This window comes from Mauremys reevesii, linkage group 2 (assembly GCF_016161935.1).
Source record: "Mauremys reevesii isolate NIE-2019 linkage group 2, ASM1616193v1, whole genome shotgun sequence".
NCBI lineage: Eukaryota > Metazoa > Chordata > Testudines > Geoemydidae > Mauremys > Mauremys reevesii.
The window spans coordinates 83,389,070-83,411,726 of NC_052624.1; the positions used below are offsets into that span (position 1 = coordinate 83,389,070).

At 42.9% G+C, this 22,657-nt stretch overlaps 1 protein-coding gene across 1 annotated transcript in view; it reads left to right on the forward strand.

The window, feature by feature from the left end:
* Positions 1 to 22,657, forward strand: part of TMC2 (transmembrane channel like 2) — a 55,434-nt gene that overhangs the window by 13,318 nt on the left and 19,459 nt on the right. The window contains exons 8-13 of the mRNA XM_039525503.1: positions 2,913 to 3,011; positions 9,845 to 9,987; positions 11,260 to 11,407; positions 15,968 to 16,156; positions 18,093 to 18,272; positions 19,626 to 19,778. Of these exons, the coding sequence (XP_039381437.1) occupies positions 2,913 to 3,011; positions 9,845 to 9,987; positions 11,260 to 11,407; positions 15,968 to 16,156; positions 18,093 to 18,272; positions 19,626 to 19,778 (912 nt within the window). The remainder of the gene's footprint in view (positions 1 to 2,912; positions 3,012 to 9,844; positions 9,988 to 11,259; positions 11,408 to 15,967; positions 16,157 to 18,092; positions 18,273 to 19,625; positions 19,779 to 22,657) is intronic.

Sequence of the window (22,657 nt, forward strand, 5' to 3'; positions counted from 1 at the left end):
ATTTAATTATAAATGGCTTTAAAACTAAGTATACAACCCTTGCAAAACAAATGCATTAGAAGTGATTGACGTGCTCTGTCTGCTTCATGCTGCAAATGTATTCTAAACTATTTATGAGGCATTTAGACTTTGCTGTGCACTGGCCATAACCTACTTATAAATATATTAACTCTTTATGACTCCTTCATAGACAACCCTTAAAGTGTTGCCAATCAATTTAGATAAATCCTGGTCTTGCTGCAAGTCCTACCCTGCACAACGCTATTGGGAGATGCCATGGCATTATTCTGTTCTCATGTCACCTTCCTGATGCCAGCTGCTCTCCTGACCCCTGCCATTTACAACTGCTTGACGTTGAGATTATTTCATAACTCAAGCACTGTATAAATATAAAGCCTATCTGTAAGCATGAACAAATGCCCCTCAGCTGATCTTGGCTTCTCTTGAGGGGCGAATACTGCATCAACTGATAAAATGAATCCCTTTGTTGCATTAGAGAGATATAACCCACGAAGTTCAGGGCAAAAGAGCCTTCTATCCAAATAAGTGAAGTTTAAATTGAAGCTATTGCTATGCAGACATGCTCCTCTCTCTAGCAGCTTCCGTTTCCCAGGCAGTATTTAGCCAGACTCTGAATGTTTCCAGATGGTGCTCTGACATGGAGAAGAAAAACAAAATTCTAAAAAGTACAATATATGCTATTGGTAGAATTCTATGAAGCGCTCATCATTTGTCTCAACTCTGACATCACTGGGAATAGAGTTAGGCCAATGCTGAATATTTTGAAAATATGACCATGAAAACATAGATATCTTTGCCAGTCCAAGCCCAACCCCAGCAATGCTCCACTTCATCCTCCACTAACAATTGATTTGTGTGCCAGTCCACCACTATATAATAGAACAATTTTGTTTTAGATCAGGGCGAACTCTAAGCAAACCCTTTTAAAGGGGCACCAAGAGAGAAAAGTTAGAGGAAAGGCTCTATAGCATCCCCCTGCCCCCAAACATTGCCATTCCTTCCATTCCACCATCAGGATCTAGAGAAGGCAGTTCTAGAGCACTAAAGACCCAGATCAAGCAGTTTTCCTGATTTACAGCACAGAAGAGAGAGCTGAATTACACCAAATATATCCGAGCAACAAGAAGAAACATCATTTATCCTCGGGTTGCACTTCACATCACCAGTTTAGTAACAGATGAAAACAATTAAAAAAAAAAAGGCAAGAAGTTAAACCATCCCATTCTTAGTTGCTGCATTTCATAATCTGTATGTTCATAAAGCATTAAGCCATTTTCACAGTAGCCCTAAACCAACTCCTGGTTACCAGTGTTCATGTACAGAGATGTGCCAACAACATCAGCATCTCTGAACAAAGGAGCATCTGGAATCCTGCGCGCGCGCACACACACACACACACCAGGTTTTGACTACCCAGGAGCATTTGATTATTCATGAGCCATCTGCATGGCAGCCAATGGCTCTTATTGAATGAGTCTAGTTCAGGTTACATAGAAAACATTTTATCCACAGCATCACCACTAGATTACTAAGAGGAAAAGGGGAGACAGAGGGAGAGGGCAAATTCTGCTCTCTCATACACTGAAGTAACTCCATTAAAATAAATGGAATTGCTCTGGACTTATGCCAGTGTAAGCAAGAACAGAATTTGGTCCAGAGAAGACATTAATTGGTTGCAAGTTAATTTAGATTCCTCCATCCTGTGTTTATTCCTGGAGAATAGACCTTACTTGCAATAGTTTCCAAATCCATCTCTCAGCCCTTTTTAAGACTTTCCTCTTTTATTTAGGGGCGGTGGTGGTTTGGTTTGGGTTTTTTCTTCATTTTTAACAATGTACCCATCACAACTACAATCACATTTTATGGACTTTATGAGATATGTGGTATATGAACATCAAAAGTAGTAGCAGTAAAAGGGTGGTGGTTAAACAATATAGGGCCCAATTCTCATCTCACATGAGTTTTGCGCTGGTCTAGTTCTAGGAGTTACTTCTCATTTACACCAGTTTGAGATCACAATCAGGCTCTTAGATGAAAGCCTGGCCCCAGTGAAATCAACGGCAAAACTCTCATTGACCTCAGCAGGACTAGGACTTCACTCTTTGTCTCTAGGCATCCTTGTGAAAGTGTTCACCTTCTTCACTCATGTCATTCACAGTTGATTCCAGATCTGGAAGTTTGTACCCTTCCCACAAGAGCTAGCAACATCAGGGCTGGTAAAACTTCAACCTACCACTCAAGAGAGTCTCTCTTTTTACTACTATTTTTTTAAATTGTAGTAGAAGTCATTCTAAAAATCTCCCAAATTCTCAGAGCAATTTGCAGCAAGTCATTGTAACATGGCAGCAGAAAAAACTCTCTCACCATGTCAAATCCCAAGTCAGCAAAGCACTTCAGCTCAGTTAACTTGACATCACTGGCACTATTCACATGCTCAAAGTTAAGCTAATGTTAAACCAATATGGTGAATCAGAGCCATAATCTACAGTATATATATATATATATATATATATATATATATATATATATATATATATATATATATATATATATATATACACATATACATATATATATACACACACACACACACACACACACACACACAATGAAACACCAGAATTTTCTGCACTTTTGATAGTCCTGGGAAGCATTAGGAAGCTTATGGGGATCATTAAATGTGCATGTGCTATTTCAGGTTGAGTCACTACTTGCAATCGGAGTTCTGTAACTTTTTCTAAATAATCCTGTTTGTGAATTTGTTCCACATTTTAAAAACCTCTCTTTTTCCTGTTGTATCTTATTACAAGGAAAATATTTAATTAATGGAGAAATGAAAGGTGATATACACTCTGCTATACTATAAACATGTCTTCATAAACCTCACCTAGATCTTGATGGGAATCCCATATGGAAGTATACCTAGAAAAACTGTACCCAGAGCTGAACAAGCTACCGCTATGGATTTTTCTGTCCTTTGGGATTTTGAGGTATGTATAGTACATTCACTTCCAAAGTAGATAAGATGTGTTAATATGTATGGGAACAAAATTTATCCCTGATGTAACTCCACTGAAATTGCTAGGTTTACAGAGATTAATTTGGTACAAGATGTTGACTAAATCATTATTTTATGATTTACACACACACACTTTTCCCCAGACAAGGACATGAAATGACTCCCATTGACATCAATAGGTTTTGGATCAAGCCCCAGAACATTTTGGGCCAAAATCTATTGTGTGCGCACATTTATTTGCATATGGATTTAGCAGATTTCCATACACAAATGTGTTTGGAATGCACATACCGCACATATATGCGCAATTGTTGGTTCTGCAGGAAAAAGCTGCTGCTTTTTTAATTCAAAAATGGGTTCACATGCACAATTACAGAGCATGTGACTGTTCAAGTTGTAGATTTAATTCTCATTTTACAATAAGATAAAACAAATAAATCCACTGAAGTCAACGGAATTACATCAGTCCTTCACTGGGAGAAGTGAAATCAGAATCAGACACCTATTCTCTCCATACCTTAAAAATATATATATCTGTAGCCCTGGGAGACTGAAGTTCTATATATCCAATCCTTGGTTTCTTCTATTAGAATTACAACAGGCAGGCCTATTAGTTTGATTTGCAATAATAATTTTGTAGCGAGGATAACTATCCACTAATAAGTGGAGTGAAAGCAACTCATTTCACATATGCCACCGAATAAGTCATCAGATAGTAGTGACTTTTAGCACTTCTGATGTAGGTTCACACAAGTGAACCTACATCAGAAGTAGACTTACTGGCAAGGAAAGATTTTGGAAAAATAAAGAAAGCTTAATAATTACATCTCTGCTGCACTGCGCTGCAAGTCAATATAGACCAATTATCACATAATCACCATCATCATCTTACATATATATAGTAACTTTCATCCTGAAAAAAATTCATAACTTCTGTATTAACAAGAATCACTAGTGCATAGGTTGAGAATTGATTCAGAGGGAAGAGTTCTACTTAGTTACCAGCACCACTTCCTATAGCAGCTCAGGTTTTCCCACTGGGGCCAGAATGTCAAACTCATGTGTGCACTGGCGCTAAAATTGAGGTATGTCTAAGCAGAAAGCATCTTCACATAAATGGCAATAAATGGAGAAAGTTAGCCATGAAATGAGGGGCCAGAAGAAGGTTGGTGAGGTGCTTTTGCCACTTATCAGAAGTAAAGTGGCAAGCACTATAGGAGTTTGCTGAATAGACAAAGTGGAGCAAACTAGGAAATGAAATAGCCATTATCCTAAATTTCCAAGTGTGTCTAGTGAAACAATGCCTCCGCTTTTTGGTGCCCAACTTGAGGCACCTTGAAATTTTTCAGAAATTCAGTTTTCAGAAATTGTTGAGCCCCCATTCTCTGAAAATCAGGCCCCTTGAAAGGAGTTTGAAGTTGGGCAGCCAAAAATTGAGGTGCTCAAAAAAAAAAATCAGTAGTTCCACTTGAAAATTTAGGCCAACATGCTTATGTGCCTTTAGGAAACCTTCAAGCTACTAAATCAGTCCTCAGAGAAAACTAGCAGGAGGGTGAATAGGTTCTTTCTGTATGATTCATAGACTCTAGGACTGGAAGGCACCTCGAGAGGTCATCGAGTCCAGTCCCCTGCCCTCATGGCAGGACCAAATACTGTCTAGACCATCCCTGATAGACATTTATCTAACCTACTCTTAAATAGCTCCAGAGATGGAGATTCCACAACCTCCCTAGGCAGTTTATTCCAATGTTTAACCACCCTGACAGTTAGGAACTTTTTCCTAATGTCCAACCTAAACCTCCCTTGCTGCAGTTTAAGCCCATTGCTTCTTGCTCTATCCTTAGAGGTTAAGATGAACAAGTTTTCTCTCTCCCCTCCTTATGACACCCTTTTAGATACCTGAAAACTGCTATCATGTCCCCTCTCAGTCTTCTTTTTTCCAAATTAACCCAATTCTTTCAGCCTTCCTTCATAGGTCATGTTCTCTAGACCTTTAATCATTCTTGTTGCTCTTCTCTGGCCCCGCTCCAATTTCTCCACATCTTTCTTGAAATGCGGTGCCCAGAACTGAACACAATACTCCAGTAGAGGCCTAACCAGTGCAGAGTAGAGCGGAAGAATGACTTCTCGTGTCTTGCTCACAACACACCTGTTAATGAATCCCAGAATCATGTTTGCTTTTTTTGCAACCACATCACACTGTTGACTCATATTTAGCTTGTGGTCCACTATAACCCCTAGATCCCTTTCTGCCGTACTCCTTCCTAGACAGTCTCTTCCCATTCTGTATGTGTGAAACTGATTGTTCCTTCCTAAGTGTATCACTTTGCATTTGTCTTTATTAAACTTCATCCTTTTTACCTCAGACCATTTCTCCAATTTGTCCAGATCATTTTGATTTATGACCCTATCCTCCAAAGCAGTTGCAATCCCTCCCAGTTTGGTATCATCTGCAAACTTAATAAGCCAATATCTAAGTCGTTGATTAAGATATTTAACAGAGCCGGTCCCAAAACAGACCCCTGCAGAACCCCACTTGTTATACCTTTCCAGCAGGATTGGGAATCATTAATAACTACTCTCTGAGTATGGTTATCCAGCCAGTTAAGCACCCACCTTATAGTAGCCCCATCTAAGTTGTATATGCCTAGTTTATTGATAAGAATATCATGCGAGACCGTATCAAATGCCTTACTAAAGTCGAGATATACCACATCCACCGCTTCTCCCTTATCCACAAGGCTCGTTATCCTATCAAAGAAAGCTATCAGATTGGTTTGACATGATTTGTTCTTTACAAATCCATGCTGGCTATTCCCTATCACCTTACCACCTTCCAAGTGTTTGCAGATGATTTCTGTAATTACTTGTTCCATTATTTTCCCTGGCACAGAAATTAAACTAACTGGTCTGTAGTTTCCTGGGTTGTTTTTATTTCCCTTTTTGTAGATGGGCACTATATTTGCCCTTTTCCAGTCTTCTGGAATCTCTCCTGTCTCCCATGATTTTCCAAAATATAATAGCTAGAGGCTCAGATACCTCCTCTATTAGTTCCTTGAGTATTCTAGGATGCATTTCATCAGGCCCTGGTGACTTGCAGGCATCTAACTTTTCTAAGAAATTTTTAACTTGTTCTTTTTTTATTTTATCTTCTAAACCTACCCCCTTCCTATTAGCATTCACTATGTTAGGCATTCCTTCAGACGTCTCGTGAAGACCGAAACAAAGTCGTCATTAAGCATCCCTGCCATTTCCAAGTTTCCTGTTACTGTTTCTCCCTCCTCACTGAGCAGTGGGCCTACCCTGTCCTTGGTCTTCCTCTTGCTTCTAATGTATTCATAAAAAGTCTTCTTGTTTCCCTTTATTCCTGTAGCTAGTTTGAGCTCATTTTGTGCCTTTGCCTTTCTAATCTTGCCTCTGCATTCCTGTGTTGTTTGCCTATATTCATCCTTTGTAATTTGTCCTAGTTTCCAATTTTTTAATATGACTCCTTTTTATTTTTTGCCACATTTTCTCTTTCCTACCCAGCGGAATAGCTTACTTTTGGGCCCTTAATAGTGTCCCTTTGAAAAACTGCCAACTCTCCTCAGTTCTTTTTCCCCTCAGTCTTGATTCCCATGGGACCTTACCTATCAGCTCTCTGAGCTTACCAAAATCCGCCTTCCTGAAATCCATTGTCTCTATTTTGCTGTACTCCTTTCTACCCTTCCTTAGAATTGTGAACTCTATGATTTCATGATCACTTTCACTCAAGCTGCCTTCCACTTTCAAATTCTCAACAAGTTCCTCCCTATTTGTTAAAATCAAGTCTAGAGCAGCTTCCCGCCAGTAGCTTTTTCAACCTTCTGAAATAAAAAGTTGTCTGCAATGCAGTCCAAGAACTTATTGGATAGTCTGTGCCCCGCGGTGTTATTTTCCCTCTCCTGAGATCAAACAATAGAAGATGGTATTTCTGGAAGTGTTTTTGAGATACTAGCCGATGCTGCTGAGAACTACTGTTGAAGGTGGTACTTCCAGAAAGATCATCATTATTCAAGTTTTCTAAAAACCACTAATGCTGAAAGTAGGTCAGGTAAATTAATCCAATTTGTTAGCAGGTCTTCAAATGTCTGTTTTGAGCAACCTGATACAGCTGTGATATTGTCCCACTCATTTTTAATTGAGGATCTTACTGGAGTTTTAGAGACTTACTCTCCCCACTCCCTAAGCCCACTTGCCAGCATTTAAAATTTACTGAAGCCCAGTGCTAATTATCAGTAATCTGAGTAGGTTTATGTAGAATGAGCAGTGCATCTTTAAAAATTAAAAAAGGAAGGTAGCAGCAATCTTTAATCTGTCTTGTTAGGGGGAAAAACCCACCACAAGACAGAGGGTAATTTTTTGCTGACCTGCAGCTGGTATTTTTATTTGAATGCCTGTAGGTTCCGCACATAACAACTAAGGAAATTTGTTCTGAGATGGGGCCATATGTGACCATGCTAGGACAAAGAGCAGATCTACATTTAGCTTCCAAATTTTTGCCTTTTGCTTGGCACACGTCCACACTGTGCTGCTGTGACTAACATCCACAGAGACTCACCCTTTATTACTACAGTGTGCACCATATGTGTGGTGCAATGGGGAAAAAAACCTTGAGTACATTTAAAATGAAGAGAAAAAGCACCAACATCACCAGTCCCTGTAAAGTAGATTTCTAACAGAAAAATATTTTTCAACACAGTAACAAATAAGTGAATACTTTGGCAGCAAGTGGGTTACATAATGGATGACATCAGCAGAAAAGAATAGATCTAATTTAGACATACTACTACATGTATCACAGAAGGAAAATAAAAAAAAAACATGCGATGTGATGTTCTGTACAATTTTTGACCAGGGACCAGAAAGCTAAAACTGTAGGAAGGTTATTTTCAGTCTTGAGTTTCACTCTGCACTAATGAACTCCAGAATGGTCCTCTCTATATTTTACAAGGCTTTTTACTTGACTCCTCCCCACCAGACACAATATAATCTGCTACAATTTCCAAGGGACTGTGTTGCTGCCATACCAGCTGCTGTGTTGCTGCTCTGCTCTCAATAGCTCCTCAGTAATGGCAGAGACATGCGAAAGGTCATGCTGTACCTATGGCATTATACTCAGATTTGCAGTGTTCCCACCACCTGCTGGAAATCATGCAGAAATAACTGTGCACAGGGCCGGCTCCAGGCACCAGCTTAGCAAGCAGATGCTTGGGGTGGCCACTCTGGAGAGGGGCGGCACATCCAGGTATTCAGCGGCAATTTGGCGGAGGGTCCCTCGCTCCCGCTTGGAGCGAAGGACCTCCCACTGAATTGCCGCAGATCATGATCGCGGCCTATTTTTTTTTGGCTGCTTGGGGTGGCAAAACCCCTGGAGCTGACCCTGACTGTGCAGCCAATGTTGTGGCTTGGATTACTAGAAATCTCCCATTAATAAACACATGCATAACTAACAACTTTTACTGAATGCATCCAACTGAGCTGGGGATTTTACAACGAACTGATTAAACTGGGTCTAGTGTACAGCCTAGGATATTGTTTTAGTTGTTCTGAAGTCCTGATCAGAAGCATAGATGGGAGCTTTCCAGAATGTTGTAGCCTGGCAGAGCTGGATTAATGCAGGGGCCTTAGGGGCTGCAGCCCAGGGCCTCAGACTAAGGGGGGGCCCCCCACAGGCCGGATGCAGCTCGCTGCTTCTTTTTGTCCAGCCTGGCAAGTCTCTGTGACGCGGACAGACACAGTTCCCCTAGCCTCATTGCCCCCTCACCCCACCCCGGGGCTGGAGCTGCAAGCACCAGCTCGCCAATGTGTCCCTGTGGCATGGGCTCTGCAGCTCCCATTGGCTGGGCACTGCAGCCAATGTGAGTTGTGGGGGGAGAGCCTGGGGTACCTGTGGGCCTGGGCAGCATGTACCATGCAGAGCAGCCTCAGTAGGGAAGGTCTGTCTCCAGAGCGGGCAGACTAGCACTGTGGACAGCGCAATGCTGGACAGGCTTGGGGAGCAGAAGGGAGCTCTAGCCTGCGGCCTGCCAGGCTGCAGGCCCTGAAGGGAAGGGCCTAGTGGGTGCAAGGGGCCATAGGGGAAGCAGCCCAGGGAAGTGGACAGACGAGGGGAGAGAAGAAGGACAGTGAGGCTGCTGCCAGAGGGTCCCTAGGCTGGGACCCAGAGTAGAAGGCAGGCCTGGGTCCCCCCTTTCAGTACACCCAGCCATCGACCGTGAGGAGCGGCCATCATAGACTACATCAGATCCCTGACAGGAAGGATTAGACTTTGGGGGTGTGATTGGACATGGTGGCTGGGGTGTTGGAAGACTGCTGATCACCTTCCCCCACCCACGCCGGAAGGGGGTGTGGATGGACTGAGGGGAACTGCTGGAGGGCAGTGGTCCGGAAGAGGATTCTGCAAGCTGGGGAGCGACGTGGGCTCAGATGCCAACCAAGGGTGAGACACCACCAGGAGAGAGTGCTCCACTGGACTGAGCTAATTCCCGGAGACTTTCAATAGGAGGCACTCCGGTGGCGAGTCCCAACCTTGTCACAGTGTGTATCAGGCATTTGATAAGGATATCATTGGAGTGGTGTTTCAGAAGCTAGTTGCTAAAAAGCCAAGATTAACTCAAAAAATATAGAACTAAAATACTTCATCATTAAATTGACTATTTTAACTTACAAAATTTACAAGAAAGGTTAAAACAATCCAGTGGCCTTCATTCTTGTAAGAAAAATGCACATAGACAAGGAATCAAACTTATTGGTGGGATTTTTTTGTTTTGTTTTATTTTTTAGGGTTATATCAAATATTCTGCTCTTTTTTATGGCTACTACAACAACCAACGCACAATTGGCTGGTTGAAATACAGGCTACCGATGGCATACTTCATGGTTGGAGTTAGTGTATTTGGCTACAGCCTGATGGTGGTTATAAGATCGTAAGTATAGTTTTTTGGCTTTAGTGTTTTCCCCTCTTCCTCTGAGATTCAAACTAATCTCTATTGCATTTCACCTTTCTCCTCCACTTATTGTTAAAATAGCAGATTTAGGGACATGGCATGGCACTTTCAGTTCAGTTCCCCGGTGATTAGAATCCGTGTGACAATTTCAGAAGACTTTTAGGGCCTACTTCACCAAAGAGCCTGCTCTTGCATTCCTTGCACCCCCAAAACCACACACTGACACCAATAGGAGCTGTGTGGTCTTCACAATGAGTACACATTAGATCCAAACTCTAATGAGCAAAGCAGGTGCATACCCAAACCAATCTGCATTGGGCAGAATAATAAAGTTTTGCACTAATCTATCACCTTCTAGTCAAGGATCTCAGAAAGATTTAATTTAGCCTCCCAAAACACTGGAGATAGACGTTATTGACCTCATTTCACAGATGGAGAATTACAGGCACAGAGTTAAGTGATTTGCCTGTGGTCACACAGAAAGAAGTTCTATTCCTGCTTTTGAACAGACTATTTGCTGACTCCACATCATGTGAGTTAACCACAAGACTACCCTTCCTCCCCATAGGAAAGTGTAAGCCAAATGGATTTTTATGTTTATTGAAACAGGCATGTTGCTATTCAGTGCACACAAAATCTTGAGTCCTTTGTTGGAATGAGGCACAGAAATGTATCCAGACACTCAGATGTGCTGTACATTTACAATATTACTCTACTCCAGCATTGTGTAACCATTGAAATCTCTCTGGAACATCATGTTGTAGCTGGTATATCTGACAGCACCAGAAATTTGTTTTTCTTAATCTAAATAGCATGGAAAATAGCACAGACAGTTTGATGATGAGGGTGATATTTATTTGTATTGTCACAGTGCCTAGACATGAACCAGAACCCTATTGTGCTAGACACTATACAAATAATTCCTCTCCTGGTCCATTTATGAATCCTCCTAAATTTCATTGAAGTTACTGTTATTAAAAATCCTCCAATATAGCTATCATCTTGTAATGAATAGTGGATCTGCATCATGATATATGGACTCAGCCCTCCTTAAACCAGAGGTGTTTATTTAAAGAAAACAGCTACTATCAGACACAAAGCAGATACTGCCACATAACTTGAGTCCCAGCTTTGTTTTCCTTATTTACCAGGAATCACAACTTGTCTGAATTTCTGTATAGCACACAGGGGCATCTAGTGGCTGAATAATATACTGCAAGTAAACACATTGCCATTTATGTCCTCACACAGGATGGCCAGAAATGCCAACGAAAACACAGGAGATGGAGATGACAACAATTTCACTTTCAGCTGGAAAATGTTCACTAGCTGGGATTACCTCATTGGCAACCCAGAGACCGCAGACAACAAATTTGCATCTATTACAACCAGCTTCAAGGTAATATCCAAATGGCATACGCTTTCTCTACAGGGGAGATGCTACCAGAATCCACCTTAGCAGAATTTCAAAGGGGAAAAATTAGACAATAACCTGGATATCTATATAACATCCCAAGGTGCCCCCTGGGACAAAATGATTAACCATGGTGATTCTAAGTTCCTATGTTCTAAGAGAGATTAGCCCTAGCCATGATGCATTAATATGAACTTTCCTAAATCCAATGGGATTCAGATCCAAGGATCTGGTTTGGAGCCCAGCTCTAATACCAATATAGAGGTTGTGTTTGTTTTTATTTCTAATATAACTCTCACAATCTGCCAGTATACAAGCTGAACTTGAATGAAGGGGATTTGGCAAAAATTCTTTGTTTAGCTTAATACATGTGTAACCCTTCTGCCCCTCTGAGTTGGCAACAAGGCAGGGGTTCAGGGTCGGGTTCATTCCCATTCAACACACAACAAAACAATGCCCAACCCCCCCCCCCAGTGACCAGTGACTACCACCTACCACTACTCCAGGGGGCAATAGGCCCCAATACTGCCCACGCAAGTCCAGTCCCAGTCAAAAAAATCCTTTTAAATAAAGGAAACAAACCAAGAAGCAAACCCCCCACATACACATTTGGCACTGTCCTGTCTTAAGGGTCCAATCAATCACCCCAACAACAAACAACCCAAAGTCTCAGTCTCTGTCAAGTGCCACCCAGAGAGTTCAGTTTTATATCAGAGTTCCTCCCCCAGGTGTGGGGGGGGGATGGGGAGCACAGGGTGTAAAGGGACACTCACGTGGCCAGGGGCCGGCTGCCGCCCTCTGCCCTCTGAGTTCTCTGCTGCAGCCTTCACCAGGACTCACCACCACACCCAGCCGCGCCTCGCTCCTTCACCCGTGAACCACGCCAGCCATCCCCGCAAAACGCTCCACACTGCTCACTGTTTCATGGGCTGCTCCAACGTGCTTCCCACAGCTGCAGCTGCTTAGATCTCTGCTACTGCTACTTACTAAACACAGCACTCAGTGATTTCCCGCTCAGTAACTTTAGTCTTTTAGTGACTTCAGCTCTTAGTGATTCAAACATGTAGTAGGAGAGCCCCAGTGCCAATGGGCCCAATGTTCAGGTCAGTCAGCAACCTAAGATAGACTAAAAAAGGAAAAAAAATTAGCTCCTTTAACAGTGGGGAGAGAGGAGGAGCAAATTGGTGTTCCCAGGCTCTCAAAGGGCCCATATCATCAGGTACACACACCAGTCCCCTCTCTCTCTTCACTTGGGTTTTGGAACCCATGTCCTTGGCTAGCAAGTACTATTTAATGTAGGTTGTTTTTTTTTTTTTTGTTAAAAGTCTCTCAGTCTCTCACAATTAATTAAGGTATACTTTTTTTTTTTTTTCCTCCCCCCCCCAACAAAAAGAAAATGGGGGGGATTGTAAAAAAAATAACCATCCCATGCTGTGTGTGTTATGCTAAGTGGTGTGTTTTTTCCAACAATGCATGCACATTAAAAAATCCTTTTGCCTCCTCATAATGTACCACCAGATGTCAGGGTAGATCTCATCCTGACTCTGCTTACACATGTTTATGGGAAAAGGAGACAGACAAGGAGTTTGTGTACATTTGCATTTGGGTCTTTGCTATCATGTTACGCAATACCAGCTGATTCTGATTCAGTTATACTGGTGTGAATCACAATAACTCTACTGATGTTAATGGAGTCAGTGCCACACTGGTAAATAGTACAATGGGTCAATGGTATGATATAACCTTTTCCAGAGGGTTTGGCTGGAGAGTCTTGCCCACATGCTCGGGGTTCAGCTGACCGCCATATTTGGGGTCGGGAGGAATTTTCCTCCAGGGAAGATTGGCAATGGCCCTGGAGGTTTTTTGCCTTCCTCCGAAGCATGGGGCAGGGGTCGCTTGCTAAGGAGTGGGTGGATCGGCTTATGTGGCCTGCATCTTGCAGGAGGTCAGACTAGATGATCATAATGGTCCCTTCTGATCTTGAATTCTATGATTCTATGATTGTGAATTTATACTGGTCTAGTTGAGAACAAAGGTTGGCCCATATTGTATTAATTCCGAAGAAAATTGTTATGGAGAAAGCAATTATTGAGAAGATCCACTGTAGAACTTTTTGAAAAATGCCAGTTATATGCAGGAAAAAAAATAATATCCCATTAAAAGTTTTGGTTTTTCAATAAAAATCCAGAAGACAAAAATGGAAAAAAGTTGTCAATTTTTCAAAACCATTTTCTATTTTAACACATCAGGCATTGCTAACCATTTTTGGTTTTGAAAAGCAAACACTCAACACTTTTACTGAAAACCAAACCAAAAAGATTAATTTTTAACTGTACATTGTTACCCCCCAAAAAATTCAGCTTTGGAGTTATGGAAAATTTTCATTAACATTTTGGTCAAAAAGCCATTTTTTTCCCATGTAACAAAGTTTCAATAAAAGTCAGCCAGCTAAGATGAACTCCGTGCATGGAAGAGCCCAATATAAAATGGATTGGGTAAAACATTTCTAGCATTCTTGAGAGGAGCAAAGAGCAATTTAGGTATCAGCACACCTGAAATGGTTTTACACACTGAGAAAACCAACTGCATAGATCATTGTGGAAGGAGAAGTCAGTAATTAAAGGTGATGTTCAATTTCCTAAAATACAAATTCTTGAGCTGAATCCTACATCAAAGTCCTTGAATTTCTTGAACTTAATCCTCTGCATTACTCACATTCAAAGTAAGACTTTTGAGAAGGAGGGAGGTGACATGTGCATCAAGCATAGATAAAAATGGAAGGATCTTTGCTCCAACAGAAAAGCCAGTTTTAAAGGTGTATTAGATTTAGGGCTTATAATGTCTAACAGTAGACAAACAGCATCTGGAGTGCTTGCATTAGTCATTTTAGTCTTCTTTATTTTAATATTTGCTGTTGAAAAGTTCATCCTTGAAGCTGGTAAAACTTTTGGGTACTCTCCAGAGAAAATTACTGGCTCAGGCTGCCAAGTAGCGAGGGGGGTTGTTTTTAATTTCTTTTGGCTCAATCCTGAAAAGCCTGGACCATTTCCTTTATTGTATAGGTAAGCAGGTAGGTAGGGAAGATTTAGGATCCTAACAATTCAGAAAAATGCAACATCAAGTCAGGGTAAGTGGCTTTTAAAAAAAGATCAAGTGTGGGGAAAATCCCTTGTAATGCTTTGAAAGAATGGCTTTACTCAGCTATAATCTAAGCAAACATCTTGGACAGTAATCTCCCTGGTTTTGAAAACACAAATTCCACAAGTGGTCTGATAAGGCAAGGGGAGGGTGCTAAGAAGGCAAATGTGGTACAAACTCAAACTCAGATTGTGGAGAACAAACTGAACTAATGTGACAAAGAATCTGAAGGAAAGATATTTTTCAGTTGCTTAGATACCAATGCTAGGAGTCTGGGCGACAAGCAAGAGGAATTGGAATTCTCATTGATGAGAAGAAATTTGATATAATTGGAATGTTAAAAATCACTGGTTACAATCTGTTTAGGAAGGTCAGAGTGGGTAAAATTGGGCGGCACTTTACATTAATGACACCTTTTTAGTTGATAACTCAGAAGAGCAGGATCTTGAATGCGTTTGGATTAATATGCTAACTAACAAAGGACAGGAATGGGTACTGGTGGGGATCTGTTACGGACCACCAAATCAAACTAGAGAACAGGATGAGTTACCCCTGAACACCCAGCTATAATGTGTGAAAAGAAAAATTGTGTTATGGGAGACGTATGGTGAAGGTTCCATGTGACCAGTAGTATAACAGAGTTTCTAAAAAATATATTTATAGAAAATTTTCCAATGCAAGTAGTATTGTACCCAATGAGAAGAAACTTAATTATGGACCTCACTATGACACAAAAAGACAATTTCATTCCTGGACTGGAAGTTGGTGGTTGCCTAGAGACTACTAATCATGATCTGATTACATTCAATCCAGGCAACCCAACCAGAAATATATGCTTCAGAAAAGTCCAAATTTTTCCCAAAGCTGAGAAAAATTGAGTGAAATTGAGAGGAAATCTTTAAACATAAAAATATGAATGAAAATTAGGCATTCTTTAAAAAATTTATTAGATGTCCAAAAAGCCATGATTTCACAGTCATAGCTCTCAAAAATAAGATTGAGAAGTGGCTTGATTACAGGTTATGAGTACCTTTATGGGGAGAAAAGGGTACTAAACTGTTCTTTAACCTAGTAGAGAAAGGCATAATGAGAAGCAATGGCTGGAAGATGAAGGATAAATGTTTAATAGTAAAGGTATTAACTACTGGAATATTGTAACAAACTTCCCAGGGAAGTGAATTCTCCATCTCATGATGTCTTCAAATGAAGATGGGATGCCTTTCTGGGAGATGTGCTTTAGTCAAACACAAGGCATCATCCTCAACAGCAGCATGGGGTAACTGGATGAAATTCTATAACCTGTTATAGACAGGAAGTCGAAGTAGATGATCTAATGGTCCCTTCTGGTTTTAAACTCAATGAATCTATGTATCTGCTACAATTCTTTAAATGTATCTACTTATAAAGGAGTCTATTGTGGATGAGGAAGAAAGTAACAAGGATGAGAACATCCATCTGAGAAGATTCCTTCGGGTTCTGGCGAACGTGCTTATCATATGTTGCTTGTGTGGAAGTGGCTACCTAATTTATTTTGTGGTTAAACGGTCCCAGACTTTTTCAAAAATGCCAAACATTAGCTGGTATGAAAGAAATGAGGTAAGAAGAGTTTGTTTCTGATTTTCTGTAATATTGACTTTCCTTGGAAAGAAGTGTAATTGTTAGCATGAAGATAGCTGCTAAAACAAAAGATTGTGGGTTCAAGTCGCACATCAGGATTAAGGTTAAAATGTTCAAAAGCACCAAAGTGTACATCTAATATGGGGTGGGGGGAGTAAGTCTCAGAGTTTGAATCTTGGGCTTGTGGTACAGGGCAAAAAAATAGCTATGTAGACATTTCTGCTTGGCATGGAGCCCAGGTACTGAGACCTACACACCTTGCTAGATTTCAGAGCTCAGATTCCAGCTCAAGCAGGAACGTCTACACTGTTATGTTTTAGCTCCACAGCCTGAACCATACAGGCCTGAGTCAGTTGATCCAGGCGCTGAGACTTTCTGCCACAAGGTTGTTCTCTCCCCTCAGCCCCAGTGTAGACATAACATAGACTTAAGTAACTAAGTCCCATTCATTTTCAATGGGGCTTACGTGACTTAGGTGCTTTGGAAAATTTTACCCCACGTCTCACACCGGGAATTGAGATGCAGTATTGTACTAGAAGGGTCCCTTGACTGTTAGAGGTGCCCTCCCTTCAGATAAAAAGTTAAATGAAGATCCCTTCTGTCCATTGCTGATAGATCTGGTTGAAAAATAGAATCTCCACCTCATGGGAAATTTGGTTTTGTTACATTTTAAGGCAAAAAGTTGAAATCTTGGAATTTTTCACAGAATGAAGTATTCCTGAATGTGTTGTAACCTTATCAAAATGTTTCATTTCAACTTCATTTCAGCTTTTGTTATAATATATAAAAGTTGAAATGATGAAGTCCAAACTAAATGTTTAGATCATCTCCTGTGAGAATTTTGACAAAATTGACACATTCCTGCAAAACATTTCAATTTAGTTGAATCAGCATTTTCCAACAGAAATGTTCCCTCAGAAAAATTTCAACCAGCTGTAGCCTCTGAGGCTTTTCTGCTGATATTTTAAGATCTCATGGAATTTTTCCCAAAAGAAAAAAAAAGAGACATTCCTGATGCCCAACTTCTGGCCAGTGTTTCCTCTCTCAGTAAGGTAGGTACTAGAAAAACCTGTATATTCTGTCAGGGACTACACAAATGCAACTCTTCTTAAACTCAGTGTTGTACATGTATGTGACCAAGGGCACAATTTGTGCATCACTGCTGTTTTCATAAGAAAACTGAGTTCCAGATATATTTCCATCCTAGTCAGCAACATTCTTAAAATTGTGAAGGCGACACTCATTTAAAAAAAAAAAGATTTTATGCACAAGCTGATAGCTTAATTTCTATGATATTCTTGCTACATAAAAATAGGACCATTGGACCTCATTCTGAAAGGCCTCAGCTCTCCTTAAAGTAAAAAGGGAGTTGTGGTTAAGTAAGCTCCTCACAGGACTGGGGTCACAGGAGCATCTTCTGTTGACCTCATCCAACATAACAACATAAGTGTCCTGGCAAAATACACAAGTCATCCCAGGTTATTCAGATTCTGGGACTGTAGGAGGTAAAGTAATTAGATATGCCAGGAATTGAAGTCATTTCAGCTCAAAACACCTTCACAAGGCCATCAAAAGCTCCAATCACTTGCTGACTAACTGCCTGCAGTCGCTGAATTGTGCAGATTTGTCACTGTTTAAGCCTTATTACTGTAATTGGACTTTGTTAATAAGGAGCAGGGACTAATTTGGTGACATGCTACCATATAGCATAACTGTTTCAGCACTATATACCGTATATGTTAATACATTTCCTGACCTGCATTAATGGAAAATTGCAGACTCTGAAAAGAGATGTCAGCTTCCTCTTCATAGGAAGTGAAGTGGCCTTGATATATGAAATACTATAAGACCTATTTTGATAAGTGCTGAAAATAACATTGTTGTTGTTATTAACAGCAATATCCTCATTTGGCAGGTTGAAATTGTTATGTCCTTGCTAGGAATGTTTTGTCCTCCACTGTTTGAAACCATTGCTGCCTTAGAGGAGTATCATCCTCGCATTGGATTGAAATGGCAGCTGGGACGTATCTTTGCTCTGTTTCTTGGGAACCTCTATACCTTTTTATTGGCCCTAATGGATGATGTCAATGAAAAGGTAAGCAGCACTACAATGAAAGATAAAACAAGACTCATATGTTCTAGAATTCTTATAGCTAACATGAACAAAAGGCTCCCTGGCAATAGGATATTACTGATTTTTTTTCCCCATTCATATGTATATAAAAAGGTATATATGTAAACAGAGGGATTGTCTTCTGTAATTGCTGAAGATTAGAACAATTTGAATATTTTTATCTGACACTGTTGGCAGTTTCTACTAATGCGCCACCTCAGTTATAATTTTTATATCTATCTTTAAAGTTTTCCTATTAGAGTGTTGCTGGCTGATAAAGAGCATAGAAGGGGATAAGTGTCTAAAAATGATCCACTGAAAAGCATTTTAAATTGAGAACAATAAAGTGAATCTGGAAAGTTTATTCTGCCCTGAAAATGATAAAGTGAGCAATCATAAATGTGAAAAATCAGACTCCCTCTGAATCCTTGTGAAAAACATCCACAACAGTGCAATTTTTCTGTTAACAGTGGCCAGATTCTGATGCCTTTACTCACCTTGCATACAATCTTACCACAGAAGAAATCCTGTTCACAACCAGAGAGCCGCCCATGGAGTAAGGTGCTAATTAGCATGAGCAAGGGTATCAGAATCAGGCCTAATATGAGCACTGCCAGCAGCAGGCTCTGCAAAGGCAACTTTTTATTCATTCAAACCTTATTTCTAGCTTTCTCCATTCACACATGACCTGTTTAAAAAAGTGCTTTCAGTGAAGGCAAATATCCACCCTTCCACAGCAAAACACAAGGCCTAGGCACCTCTTAAGCCCTAGTAACTTTTCAATTGTAATGAAAAAGATTAGTTATATCCTGAGCTGCAGTGGTTCTATATGGCAGGGGAGACTGGAACCATCTCTATCAATCATCAACCTGCTATCCATCCTGATAAAAAGGGAAATAGAATGTGTTCCCTAGGACTCATCTAGTACTCCCGTTTCAAATGCACTACAAAATTGTGTGTGCAGTAGCAGGGCCCACACAGCCAATTAGTGCATGGCAGGATAGCGTGCTGTAAATTCACAGCTTGGCTTGCTGCACACTAGGTTTCTACATAGATACGCCCAGATGCTATTATTCTTTGCTTTGTGAGCTACTGCTCGTGTTGGAACCCAGAGGCTACATTTGTTGTAGGTCACTATTTACCGGTATATTAAAGATGGCACCTACATATCATGGTGGTAGCCACGGTAGATAGATTAAGAACTGTACAGCTTGGGCCTATCTGGATTTGGGCTGGAGCCTGAATTTGCCCTACATGTAGGTGTACTCTGACCTGGTGTATTCGTTTAGGCCCAACACTAGAGGTTTTCAGCTGCATGTGTCTCTTCTGTTTTAGCTGACTGAAGAAGTAGTGATAAAGAACATCACACACTGGACCCTGCTTAGCTACTATAATTCATCTGCAACAAATGACAGTGCGGTTACTCCACCTCCTATTGATCCCGCAGATGTGCCTAGAGGTCCTTGCTGGGAGACAACTGTGGGCATTGTAAGCAGTTTTGGGGACTTTGGCTATGATAATATGTAGAAGTTTCTTAGCGGAGTCTTTTTTCGTTGTTTTTAATTTTACCAAGTCTTTGAAGTTTTCTGCCCAAATGACCAATATAGCAGGCCTGCACAACTCGTAAAGTGGTGAGGGCCATATTACTCCAAAGAAAACAGCTGAGGGCCGAACCCCTCCTCCCCGGCCCTGCCGAACCCTCCCCCCAGCACCACCCAGCCCGCTGAAACAAACCCCACCCCCCAAGCACCGCCCACCCCACGGAAACAAACCCTCCTTCCCCAGCACTGTCCCGCCGAAACAGCGGTATTGAACCTTGGTAATATGTTATAGCAGGCCCTTAAGGTAGTATAATTAAGGTAAAAGAAAAATGTCTTTTTGCTGGAAGTAGAATAAGATCTTCCCCCCACTTTGTAATCAGTTGCCCTATTGAATGAATGAGGTGTGACTGAGGAAGGCATGGAAGGCAGGCACCTCCAGACAGCTGCAACCCCTGGAGACGGGATGGGAGCCAGACCAGATCAGTAGACCAGGTCAGCCACCGACTCCTTGCTCGCCTCCTCAGCCCCCCACCCCCCGCTCGCCTCCTCAGCCACCCACCTCGCCCCCGGCTCACCTGCCCCCTGCTTGCCTTCTCAGCCCCTCCCCAGCTCACCTACTCATCCCCGCCACTGCCCACCCGCTCGCCTCCTCAGCCCACCATCCTTCCCCGGCTAGTGATGAGCTGCCAAAATCTTAACAACCAGTTCCCTCCTCACCCCACAAAGGGGTTGTGGTCTGCCTCTGCCCCCCTGGGACTCCTGCCCCATCCAACCCCCCGCGTTCCTTGACACACACCCCGGGACCCCTGCCCCATCCACCCCCCTTCCCTGTCTCCTGACTGCCCCCCGCTGCCCCATCCAACTCCTCCTCTCATTCCTTATGGCCCCCTGCCCCATCCAACTGCCCCTGGAACCCCTGCCCCTGACTGCCCCCCGCCACCCCATCCACCCTCCCCCTCCTTCCTGATGGCCCCCCGGGGACCCCTGCCCCCATTCAACCCTCCTGTTCCCTGCCCTCTGACCGCCCCAACCCCTATCAAGGCCCCAACTCCCCCACTCTATCCAACCCCCCCCCCGCTCCCTGTCCCCTTACCGCGCTGCCTGGAGATGGCTGGCGGCACTACAGCCGCACCGCCTGGCTGGAGCCGGGCCACACTGTTGCCGCGCAGCGCCTGGAGCACCGGGTCAGGCCAAGCTCACAGCCCCCCTGCTTCCCGCGAATCAGCTGTTCACGCAGGAAGCCTGGGAGGGCTGAGAAGCAAGCGGCGGCTTCGCACTCAGGCCCAGGGAGACTGAGGCAGAGGTGATCTGGGGTGGGGAGTGGTTCCCCTGTGCACCCCCAGGTTACCTGTTGCGGTGCAGGCGAAGCGGCAGTGAGCTGGGGTCGGCCGCCGGCTCACCTGCCCCCTCGCCACTGCCCGCCCGCTTCCTCAGCCCCCCTCCCCTGCCGCCAGCTCACCTCCGCCCTCCGCCACTGCCCACCCACTTGCCTCCTCAGCCCGCCTCCCTCCCCTGCCGCAGCACAGTGAGCCCACGCGGGCCGCACGTTGTGCAGGCCTGCAATATGGGGTGCTTTAAAAAACTTCCATGCAGTAGCAGCAGCACTGATGTACAGCACAGGGCCTGCAAAGAGCCAAATACCTCCTCAGAGCTTATGGAAGCACTCAAGCTACCACTGACAGAAGAAATTACAGGCATTCCTCCCCTCACAAATGAAGCTCTATGAAAGGAGGTTGATCTTGTGGGCAGAGCACGGGCTGTCATGAGACCCAGGCTCTATTCCTGGCTCAGTTCCCAACTCAATGTTTTGCTCTCAACATTTGGGGCAAAATTTTCAGGAGTGGCCACCAAGTATCCAGCTTGAGATACTTTCAAGAAGGCTGGTTTTCAGAAACACTGAGCAGCCAAAACTGGAAGCTATTGCAATTGGTGATATAGACTATATTATCAGTTTGGTCATACATTAAAGAGTAGCTTCTAATTTAATATTATTCACTATGTTTCACCTTTCACCCAGTATATAACATAAAGAGTAGCTATAGTGCAATATGGGGGAGGCTCTGAAATCAACCAACAAATTGTAAAGAAGTTTTAGCACAATTTGTTTGGGAAATGAAATTCATAACAGAACAGTTTATGGGGTAAGCCTCATTAAATTCAGAGCTTTCTGTGAGCACGTTTGCAGAAAGCTATGTGGTAAATCAGAAATAACCACCTCAGCATGCGTATGTTTTAGATTAGCACTGGACCTGCTCTTATTTCCTAGGATCACAATGTATAAGGGAGACAAGGTGGGTGAGGCAATATCTTTTACTGAACCAACTTCTATTGGCTTAAAACCACCTTCACTGAAACAAGGACAGTACACCAGAGAAGTAGATCACATCATGGAACAGACCACTCTAATTCCCCACAGAACCTGCTTCAATACAGCAAAAAAGCCACTGACCACACATCCCTAGTTGTCAACCACCACCCCACACTGGAGCCCATACAAGCAGGGGCGGCTCTGGCGCTGCCCGCTGCCCCCAGCGCGGCGCCGCCGCGCGCGCCGCGCGTCCCTCCGCTTCCCCGGCTTCTTCCGGCTCTCTCCTGCGCGGCATGCGCGGCAGGTCACGCGTCCCCGGGACCCCGGGACGAGCGCCTGCGTCATGCATGCGTGTCGGCGGTCCGCCGTCCCCCCGCCCGTGGACCCCGCCGCATACGCGCGAGAGCTCAAGAGAAGCAAGCCGCCCCCGAACGGCGCCCCAAGCGCCTGCTTGGTGCGCTGGGGTCTAGAGCCACCCCTGCATACAAGGTATCAAACAATTACAACCCATACTTGAT